The 10,744-nt window shown below is 44.2% G+C and overlaps 1 protein-coding gene across 3 annotated transcripts; it reads right to left on the bottom strand.

Annotated features, from left to right (window-relative positions):
* Window positions 1-4,167: 4,167 nt before the first annotated feature.
* LOC119268426 (peroxisomal biogenesis factor 6-like) lies at window positions 4,168-9,138 on the bottom strand. 3 transcript variants are annotated; one of them, XM_037550054.1, is made up of 15 exons: window positions 8,825-9,138; window positions 8,464-8,585; window positions 8,294-8,382; window positions 8,163-8,198; window positions 7,605-7,698; window positions 7,339-7,381; window positions 7,167-7,255; window positions 6,812-6,870; window positions 6,226-6,725; window positions 6,028-6,109; window positions 5,359-5,930; window positions 5,132-5,270; window positions 4,972-5,040; window positions 4,586-4,798; window positions 4,168-4,493 (listed from the first exon to the last, which is right to left on the bottom strand). In XM_037550054.1, the coding sequence occupies exons 1-15, from the start codon at window positions 9,025-9,027 to the stop codon at window positions 4,380-4,382; spliced, it is 2,424 nt and encodes an 807-aa protein (XP_037405951.1). In that variant the 5' UTR covers window positions 9,028-9,138; the 3' UTR covers window positions 4,168-4,379. The 3 variants fall into 3 exon arrangements, with proteins under 3 accessions (XP_037405951.1, XP_037405953.1, XP_037405952.1); XM_037550056.1 differs by having other exon boundaries at window positions 4,978-5,040; XM_037550055.1 differs by having other exon boundaries at window positions 5,359-5,924; window positions 8,825-9,136.
* Window positions 9,139-10,744: the final 1,606 nt, after the last annotated feature.

The raw sequence follows: 10,744 nt of genomic DNA, 5'->3' as shown, positions 1-10,744 counted from the left end.
GATCATGGCATTTTTTTATGTCATGGCATTTTAATTTCTTTTTTGATCATGGGAATTTCCTTTTTTGCTCTTTAATTAATCTGCCATGCATGATTTATATTTTTTATGGAATTTTTTATTTTTCGCAGGCTTGCTGCGTGCTTCTGATCGGCATTTCTATCTGTGTGATTTTTCCTTTTTGCTTTAGACAAAGAGAAATACAGAGCATGACATTTTTACGGTTTTTTCTGTGTGTTTGACTATTTCAAAATGAGGCCAAAATGTCCAATTGTAGGCTTGAGGGTGCAGTTTCTATCTGCATGTGATATTTTTGAAGTGTTTTTTTTTGTTTGGCTCAACAAGGAAAGATGGTTTGGGCCTGGAGTCAGGAAAAGGCCTGGGTGGCAGAAACGTTCGCTGGGCGGTGGGGCTAGTCAGGGAACCAAATCGTAGTAATAAAATAAAAACGGATTTGCTATTTTACAGTCAGCTGCTTTTCAATTCATCGTCATTCAAATTTCTGTCCGTCCGTTCTGGCGCGGAGATTCGCGTTCGTTTTCTTTTTTTCTTTGCGCTGGCGCTCTGTTCGCTCAGTTTGGTTTGCTGTTGTCGGGTTCGGTTTTCTTTATCTCAACCCGAAACCGCCCCGTCGCGGTACTATTGGTTTTTGTCCTGCTTGAATTTCCGAGTGGGTGTCGTCTCCCTTTTCATTTGGGTCGCTCTGTTTCGATAAGGCCGAGGGAGAGAGCTCGAGCGGCGAAGGAGAGAGGCGGAGGAGAGAGGCGATTCCGAGCTATTCCACCGTTCGATTTTGATTTTGTCCTCCCTATTCTCTTTGCCCCCGGCTGCCGAGGTTGGTTCCCCTAATCCCCCCGCTGGCCCCAGGTGTTTCCGCTTGTGCTCTGGTCGTGTAGTTCCAAATCTAGCTGAGTTCTCGTCTTCGTGGATGTTCTGTTTGTTGTTCTTGGTGAATCCGCCCAATTTCACCCGCCCCCTTTTGTGCTAGCCTGCGTTGTGTAGGAGCTTTTGTAGTTGCGGGTTCTAGGGTTTCCGTTTTGCTGTGTAGATGTGGATGTAGGCTTTTAGATTTGTTTTATTTTGTGCTGTAGATGGTGGAGGTAGGCGTACTGGTTGTTGCAGCGGGTGATTTCCTGTTTTCTGCTAGCTTGGGGTGTCTGTTCCCTTGCCGTTAGGTGACAGTTGGGGATGATCTGGCCTGCTTTTTTGTAGTTGCAGGTGGCTGCTTATGATTTTCCCCTGGTAGATGAGGCATGTCTGAATGTGTTCCAGGAAGCTCTCTGAATTTGATGCTTCTATTACTGTGTAATTTTACCCCCGAGACATGTAATGTAGCTCAAAAGTACAGTGGATCATACCCCCAGAATTACAGTGTAACTACTGTGTAATAGGTTTGCAGAACCTCACTGTCCCACCTTTTGCAGTATACTTCTGCCATTTTTACAGTGTAATTAACATGCTTTACAGTGTAATTCTCCCATATCTGTAATTACTGTGTCATTCTCCCAAATACTGTGTTATTTATTGTTCGATTACAGTGTAATTTGTGCTATCAGTATTGTGTAATTTCCCCCCTAATTCCAGTGTATATTCCCAGATATGCAAGATTTTTCAATGTATTTATGCCCGGAATCACTGTGTAATTTGTCCTAGTATGTTCACAGGAATTTAGCCCAATTACTCATGTACTGTGTATATGCAGATTTTTCAGTATATTATGCCTGGAATCACTGTGTAATTTGTCCTATTTATGTTCACAGTAATTTAGCTCAATTACTCATGTAATTTACAGTGTATTCGCCCAGATTTACAGTGTTTTTATGCCCTGGAGTCACTGTGTATACTCCCAGATCACTGTGTAGTTTACTTTGTAAATTTAGCCCAACCACTCATGTAATTATAGTGTATTTCCCTAGAGTTTTACACTGTAATTTGTATGGTTACAATGCAATTTTTGTATGACTTACAATGCAATTCACCAGAGTTTTACATTGTATTTCCCTAGACTTACATTGTAAATTTGTATGTTTGAGGACTGTAATTTCAGTATGACTTACAATGTAATTCATCAGACTTTTACTGTCTTATCCCTAGAGTATTACACTGTAATTTGTGTGCTTGAGGACTGTAATTTCAGTATGACTTACAATGTAATTCATCAGACTTTTACACTGTATTTCCCTAGAGTATTACACTATAATTTGTGTGCTTGACTGCAATTAAAGTATGACTTACAATGTAATTCACCAGACTTTTACACTGTATTTTCTGTAGAGTATTACACTGTAATTTGTGTGCTTGAGGACTGTAATTACAGTATGACTTACTATGTATTTCTCCAGAGTCTTACAGTGTATTTCCCTAGAGTTTTTCACTGTAATCTGTGTGGTTGAGAACTGTAGTTAAAGTATGACATGCATGGCTTACAGTCTCATGTTTTGTCCATGCGTTTAATATTCAGTTGTCTGGTTTGTGGTTTTGTAGCTTCTAGATCTAGGTCTGGGGATTGTTGGTTATAGTGTTTGTGTTGGTTCTGCTCCATTTGCCTAATGATTTTTGCCTTTTTGAGTTTAGGTTTGGTTCAATGCAGAAAGTTTCTCACAAGGATGTACCACTAGTCTCTTCTCTTGAGAGTGCAGATTCTCTGAATGATCTGTTTGTGCCTAATGATCTTGCAGATGATGGTTCTAATCCTATGTCTTTGGTATTTATTTCTTTTTCTTCCCTAGTTTTAATTAATTTGAATTATTTCTTTTCATTTTAAAATTTATGTGTATGTTCACTTCACTTTTATTTCAGGAAATCTCTAGTGATGATGGAGGGCTTGACAATCTCAAGTAATTTCTTTTTCATTTATGTGTATGCTCACTGTAACTTTATTTGTTTCTTGGGAGGCGAGTTCAAGCAGAGATGTTTAATTGCTCTTTTGCTTCTACTTTTTGTTGTCAGGTGTGGTCCAGGGAAGCTGCTGGGAGGGATTGCGTGGGGTTATAGCTGGCCAAACGGGCCGTGCTAACTGGGCCGGCCCGGTAGCACGCAGGCCCGGCACGACCTAGGCACGGCACGGCCCGGGCTAAACGGGCCAGGCCCGGCACGCGGCACGCCATGGGCCGTGCCTGGGCCTGGAGGCTAGGCACACGGGCCGGCACGGCACGGCCCGTTTATGTTTTTTTGAAAAATATAAATATATATGTTCTATATAAATACCGAATACCCTAATATGTTTAATATTTTCATAGTGCATGCGTATTTTATTAGTGCTTGAATCTAAGTAGTAGTAGTGTTATAGTGTAGTCTTTGTATTTTTTATCCTTTTGTAATTATAGAGTATGTCTTGTATTCTTTTATTCTTTTAGATGGGAGTTTTAATGATGTATATGTGCTAATAAAACTCTAGATTTATCTCACATAATAGTCTACCAGATTTTGCAATTTTCTAATTTTTTTGGCCTTTTTTTGCAGTTTTCAGAGGTATTGCGAAGAAAAAGAAAAAAATCGCGCCAGACGGCCCAGCGTCCTCCAACGGGCCGGCGTGCCTGGGCGTGCCGCGTGCCGGCCCATGTAGACTACGTGCCGTGCCTGGGCTGCTAGCTCCCGCCCGTGGGCCGGCACGGCCCGGCCCGGTTATTATTCGTGCCGAGACGGGCCGTGCCGTGCCAGGCACGTTTACGGCGGGCCGGGCCGTGCCGTGCCGGGCCGGCCCGTTTGGCCAGGTATACGTGGGGTTCTCTTGCTCTTTTGGTTTAGTTGACAACCGGGTCTTCTTTTTTTTAAGTCCAACCCGTTTAGTGGGAACGAACAGTATCAGTGGTTTTGGGCAATACAGATGTCAACCGGATATTGGTCAGAAAATTTGAATGATATCCAATAGGAAATCAGTCAAATGTCAAATAGACAATCCCAATAAAAATGGCCGTCTTGCGGAACACAAACCCCAAATATGGTAGTTGTTGGCTCCTGAGCTACGGAACATCTCAGCGACGACTCACGAGTGACGGTCAGGCCGAGCGGCAAGTCGCCTCCGGCAAGCCGGCGGTGGCGACTTGCCACTACGTGGCCGGCATCGCTCCCTGCCCATCATCGCTTCCGCGGCTACAATCGAATTGTGATGGCCTGCAATCGAAACCTTCTCACCAAAAAGATGCCATAAGTACTCAAGGAATTCTAACAAGTTCCAAGTTAATCGATTCATTCCCAGAACAAGGTTCAACATTATTCCTGCAACAGGGGGTTTTCACAACAACTGTTTAAACAAACAGCCTCCAATGGGTACAGCTAAACATCGCTCGCAAGCACTTCCTCCGCTTCATCAGGTCAACAAGGGGCCGAATCACATTCAACCGCACATACACATATTTATATACAAACTCCCAACCTTTGCACTACAAGAAGTATGAGAGCTGCTCCTTCTTCCTTGACCCGCCTTTGCCGTAGAGCTCGTTCCATTCCTTGAGGGCAGTCATGATAGACCCCTCACTAGCCAAGCTGGCACCGACCTACGTAGCGTCAAATGCGTAATTGTTTAGCAGTGTGTTCTTGGGGTGAAAAGGTTTAGACTAACAGATAAAAAAATTCACCAGCAACTTACTTGATCCTTCGCCAGCCTCAAGTCCTCCATGGTTAGCGGCCTGAGGGTGACAGTCTCTTCGGTTGCACCTTTGACGCCTTTCTCTGTCACCCCTTGCTTGGTTTCTAGCATGACATTCTCGCCTTTCTTGCTTTCTGAGCTTTGTGCCGCGCCTCTCTGACTTTTGGGTTGCGCTTCTGGGTCCTTAACTTGCACTGCATTTTCCTTCTTATCCTAGGACATCGAATTATTGAGCCAGCATGAGATGATGATATGATTAGCGCAACACATCTAAACCAAACCGATGCATGTGTTTGCAGGCTTCAATTGGGAGACACACATGAAAAAGAAAGACAAATCTACTGCTCATAAAATTTAGTGGAGGGATTCTTTTCTCTTGGTTTTACCTTTACCTTCTGTTGTTCTTTCTGAATGAGCTCTCTAACAGGGCGGTAGGCAGCCGTCACACAAAGATTCTGGGAAAGAAGACAACAGCAGTTATAGTTATTCAGAGAATGATCAATTGAATATACCGTTCCTACTTCACCAATGATTCAGAGATGTTACCTTCAGATCACTTCCACTGTATCCTTCCGTCGATGTTGCAAGCTCCTTAAAGTCAATACCTTCTTCAACCTTCTCTTTGGATAGCAGCTTCTTCAAAATCAACTCTCTACTTTCCAAAGTAGGGAGACCGACCATTATTCTGTTTGAAAAAATATGACACGTCAGCAACTCATCTAGAGGTCATCAAAACACGTTCTTTCACATAAAAAGAACACATTTAAACAAACCTGTGCTCAAACCTCCTAACAATCGCTTCATCGAGGTCAAACGGTCTGTTTGTTGCAGCAAGGACAAGAATCCTTTCATTAGACTTTGACAAGAGTCCATCCCAATGAGTCATGAACTCATTCTTGATTCTTCGCGGGAGCTCATTTTCATTGCGTCGATCACGCTGCCCTAACAAGCTGTCCACCTCATCCACGAAAATAATGGCCGGTGCAAGTTTAGTAGCCAGACTGAACAAAGCCCGGATAGTCTTCTCGGCATCTCCATAATATTTTGACATGATGGTGGACAAGGAGATGTTCAAGAAGCTAGCTCCGGATTCATTTGCTAAAGCCTTGGCCAGCATCGTTTTCCCTGTTCCTGGAGGTCCAAATAGTAGAATCCCCTTGCATGGCTTCAGGAGACCACCATTGAAAAGTTCAGGCCGCTTAAGTGGAAGCATGACAAGCTCCTGAAGTGACTCTTTTATATCAGTTAATGCTCCGATGTCATCAAATGTGACTCCTATTTGACTGGCCGGTACAACAGTTGGTCGGATGAGCTTTTCGAATTCGTTGTCTGGAGTGACCTGTGACTTACGCAAAATTGTAAACAATAATGATAATTAGTAAATAGTACTTTGCAAACTAGTAAAGATGAGCCGTTGCTAGTTGAAAATATGGGATACCTACCTTCTTTCCGACATCCTTTGGTTCCACTGTATCTTTTCCAAGGCTGCTGCTCTCTTGGAAAATTCTTAATCCATGAGATAAGCTGTGAAACAATCATGTTAAAGAAAACATTTTAGTTTTTTTTTACATAAAAGAAAGTCTCTACCCCGCCCTAGATAGCTGGAGATAAAGCAATGGCCTGATAATAAATTAGCTAACCTCTCTGCAGGAATAATGAGCTTTCCGTTTCTGTATTCAGGGACCTTGTTATCCATCAAATGGTAAGAGACTGCTGGGGCCATAATTTCTTCCATGTAGCTGGCAATGGTATGTAAATCGTCATCTGGATCTAATGAGTCCAAATCATCACAGATCAAACTGTTGGCGGAGAGCACCTCTGCAATCATATTTGTAAAGATTTGACCCTTGGTTTTCTTAGTATCTTCTTCTATTTGGGTTTTCCATTTCACAAGATCAGTCTCCTCCTTGGGAGGCTTAGTCTCCAGAATGTATGGGAATATATCACTGACAACCTCATCAACGTCATCACTATCTGCATCAGATTCGAGGAAGTATGAACCAATTATCAAAACTCGTCCAGACAGTTTGCTCAACATTTTCTTGAACATTGAGCATGCTGCATCTGAAGCACCAAGTAATAGGTTGACATCCCTTATGTAAACGATAACTGGATTGCATTCAGAAACTGAAGTTATCATCTGCAAAAAGAAAATCAATATCAGCTCATAAGTCATAACATAAGCAATGCAATGTTGTGGATGGTGCAGCTGAATGCCTCAATTACCTTGTAAAGAGATTTTATGAGAATTTTCTCATCTAAATTCCAGCTTTGTCTGATTGGACCTGCATTGAATAGTAAGTTAATTGCGCATGCAAAATCATTATAATCGTATTCACAAGAAGGCACAGAGGGGATACACATATCATAGATAAAAATAGAGCCCTTAAGCTTCCCAGTTAGAGTTGGATGAACCAATATGGAGCACATTTGAATGTGATGGACGGAGCACATTTGAATTTGATGGACCATAAATCAATGAGGGTGTTTGGTTGTCTGAAGCTCGTCGAATCATTTGATCAATCAACACATGAACCGTGGCATAAGTGACGAGAAAATATTGAACAGACAGACAACTCACCCAAGTCTTCCGAAGGTTCACATGCAGGGAGAAACGCAGCAGGCAATAAAGATACATGCACCCGAACTGAAGGTGTTTTAGTGCAATTACTGCAAAAGCAATATAAAAAGTGAGACTCAAATAGAGTAATCTTTATCTTGAGTTTAATATCCTCAATTAGATGTGTTTTTACCTCGTCCTCAAATCCAGAAGGCTCTTTTCATATTTCAGTGAGTCTGCATTAATGTTTCATGAAAATACAATCAGAACAGCACAGAAATTGTAGGAATTGTGATGCTTCGCATATTCGTATGCGTGATTGATAATGAAAACGAGTTGATAGGAAGAAACCGTGCAAGAACAAAAATAAAGGCAAATGTCGGAGCTTCCGTAATGGACTAATAAAGAAAATGCTAGTGGCTAGTGTGACATCTCAGAAGGTGACTAGTGATTTCATACCTGCTGGCTCATCCTTCTTGCGGAAAAAGTTGAAAGATCCAACCAAACCAGACACTTTATCCAAGGCAGACTCTGTTAAGGATCGTTTACGAACCTTCATCAAAGAACAAATCATCGGTAAGATGGTAGCCATATGAATGCAAGTTTTTACAAGCTAGTAGACACAACAAATCCTCCTGTGCTGCAGAAAATGTATATTCAGCATCTCTACTTTTTCGAATTGTTCATCAATGCGGACAAACTAATGGTGTCCTTATCAAGGACCCCTGGTCGACCCTTTTAACTTGCACGTTTTGTTTCCTGAGGTAATGAAATGGCCAAACCTGACAACAGAAAGGTGATGGGGCAGGGGCCTTAATACTATATAATAACTAAACATAAAAACAGTAGGTCCACACAACCAACTGATGAACCGCACCGGGGATCACTCCCTGTTTTTCGAAAAAACTGATGAACCGCACTGAAAATTCTGAATTCTCTCCGTCCCTCAAAATAGCAATCAAATGTAGCACAGAAACATGAAACCTATCAATCACAGGACGGGATTAACAAACTAACCAGAGCACTGCTTGCGCTCCCGTATTTGTGTTGGATCTGCATTGGCATATACAGCGAGAAACAGTTAAGAATCAACTAGACTACAAAAATGGCATCCGCAAACCTAAGTGCCCCAATAGTTCCTCACTAACCTGGCGCGAGAACTCGGCGATGTCGAGCAGCAGCAGGCGAGCGTCGAAGTGGTGTGCCAGAGCCATGGCGAGCGACTGCAGGTATGGTTCTGCAAGAACAAGCTGCCCATGTGAAAAGAGACAACCTTTGCGATCAAGCCAACCCACATTTTAATCACGAGGAGGCGAACCTGATGGGCCGCAGAGCAGTATGGTGCGGCTGGCGGCAGAGAGGACCCGGATGTGGCTGGGCAAGTTTATCTTGCTCAGATAGGCGTACCCGGCGCTCGTGAGTGCCAGCTTCGTCTCCTCGCTGCAATCACAACATGTAGATAAACAATGTAACTCATGCTCGATGGTTAGCTGCTTTTCGCCAAACACATTCGAATTCCCGTTGACGGCCTAGAAGTTAGTAGAACACATGGGTCTGCCCACCAAATACCCGCGAAGTCGTATACTTATCGGCAATCGCTCCTCGCTTTTCCCAATGAAACCGAGGGGAAAGATCGCACGTATATTTTAATGGACTTTTAATCCCGAAATCGCGCGGACCTGAGGTAGTAGGGGAAGTCGTCGAAGGTGACGCCGCTGTCGAGCCCGTCGACCACCAGCCGGCGCAGCTCCGCCTCCACCTCCGCGCCGGCGACGCCGCCGTCTTCTGGGGTGGACGCGGCCGTCAGGCGCGCCGACACGAGGCCGATGCCGACGCCGACGCCGACGGTGACGGCGGACGCGAGGAGGCTCCCGTGCTCCATGTGGACGGCCACAGCCGCCGCGACACCCGGACTAGCACCGCCGCCTCACGCGCGTGCGCTCGACTTATGAACAGGGCATGCAAGTTTGGGTTGGGCGAAGGGGCGGATCGATCCGGACGCTGTGTGGCGGGGCTCCTGTTTATATAGAAGACGGGGACGGGTTCGTCTGGGTCCCGTCGGGTCAACAAGTCCACGGCGTGTCGCCGTCGTTAAGGATTCGGAATTGCCAGAGGTGCCGACTCGGCTGGATCGCCGATCGACGGCTGGATTTCTTTGCTGGTCGCCAACCCCGTCTCGGCATCGCAAACCGTTGTTTATGCAGAGGAATAATGCACGTTTTCATCTACTGACGGAAGGTTAACGGAGAGTTAACAGCCGGATAGAAAACCTTACTCTGTTTTCTCGCCCCGCTTTATATATAAAAAACACAAATGCGTTACTTTATTATTAAAAGCGCACCTCACAATCCATACACGCGTTGCAGGCATCAATGGGTGTACTCGGGTGAGTGCACAAGGACCGCATTCCTAGTATTAGCGTTCTTTCTAGTGCAATAGTTTCTCAACAAAAATTAGCACAGACATGGGGAATGTTTAGAGTTCCGCAAAATTTGCTTGATAATCGGAACTATCGGGCCTGGATTATTACACATTTTTGTTCATAAAATTAGTGCATAGATCCCAATTGAATAAGAGTTTATCGTGAAACAAAAAAAATGCCAACGAAGCGTTAACAATATAACACGTCGTATATTATGGAAAAAGATAGTAGGAAGATTGGATGTGCGCAGTTAACAAGAGCAACTACACTTGGTTGGTGCATCCACGGGAGTACATACACGTGGAGTAGGAGTCGATGGACGAGGATGAGTGCACACGCAACAGACTATACAACAAGGGGCCACCATCTTTTTATTGTCGTTCTTTCTTACTATAACTCTTCCCCGCAAAAAGATATTGAAACGGAAAACACTGATATGTGTATTTTCCTTCTTTACACCCTGGCTCATATTGCTTTCGGTGCATCCCCTAACCATGTTGTATGAGCACAATCGATGAAAACAAAACGGTTCAATTAAAGCATTCCAAATAAATAAGAAAGAGATAAGAGTCTAGAAGGCAACCTTGAGAACCATGTCAATAAGATAGTGTTGTTCCTTCTTAGTGTAATGCTTTCTTGCAAGAAGATATTGAAACTAGGAATGTACTTTCCTTTACAACTGTTGGGGAACGTAACATGTAATTTCAAAGAAGTTCCTATGATCACGCAATATCTATCTAGGAGATGCATAGCAACGAGAGGGGGAGAGTGTGTCCACGTACCCTCGTAGACCGAAAGCGCAAGCGTTAGGTTAACGCGGTTGATGTAGTCGAACGTCTTCACGATCTAACCGATCTAGTACCGAACACACGGCACCTCCGAGTTCAGCACACTTTCAGCTCGATGACGTCCCTCGAACTCTTGATCCAGTAGAGGGTCGAGGGAGAGTTTCGACAACACGACGGCGTGGTGATGGTGATGGTGATGTGGGACTTCTCCTAAGCACTACGACGCTATGACCGGAGGAGTAAACTGTGGAGGGGCACCGCACACGGTTAAGAGAACAATTGATGTGCTATGGAGTGCCCCCTTGCCCCCATATATAAAGGAGGGGAGGAGGAGGCGGTCGGCCAGGAGGCGCGCGCCATGGGAGGGAGTCCTACTAGGACTCCACTCC

Source organism: Triticum dicoccoides, chromosome 3A (assembly GCF_002162155.2).
Source record: "Triticum dicoccoides isolate Atlit2015 ecotype Zavitan chromosome 3A, WEW_v2.0, whole genome shotgun sequence".
Taxonomy (NCBI): Eukaryota; Viridiplantae; Streptophyta; class Magnoliopsida; order Poales; family Poaceae; genus Triticum; species Triticum dicoccoides.
The sequence above is the reverse complement of the archived record's forward strand: the minus strand, read 5'-3'. Positions and strand labels throughout refer to the sequence as shown.

Excerpts from the sequence above, each read along its gene's own strand:
- LOC119268426 (XM_037550054.1), bottom strand. The coding sequence starts at position 9,027 with ATGGAGCACGGGAGCCTCCTCGCGTCCGCCGTCACCGTCGGCGTCGGC. Across the intron at positions 8,383-8,463 it reads ACTGCTCTGCGGCCCATCAG|AACCATACCTGCAGTCGCTC; the intron begins GTTCGCCTCCTC and ends TTGTTCTTGCAG. Across the intron at positions 4,799-4,971 it reads AAGAACAACAGAAGGTAAAG|GATAAGAAGGAAAATGCAGT; the intron begins GTAAAACCAAGA and ends TCGATGTCCTAG.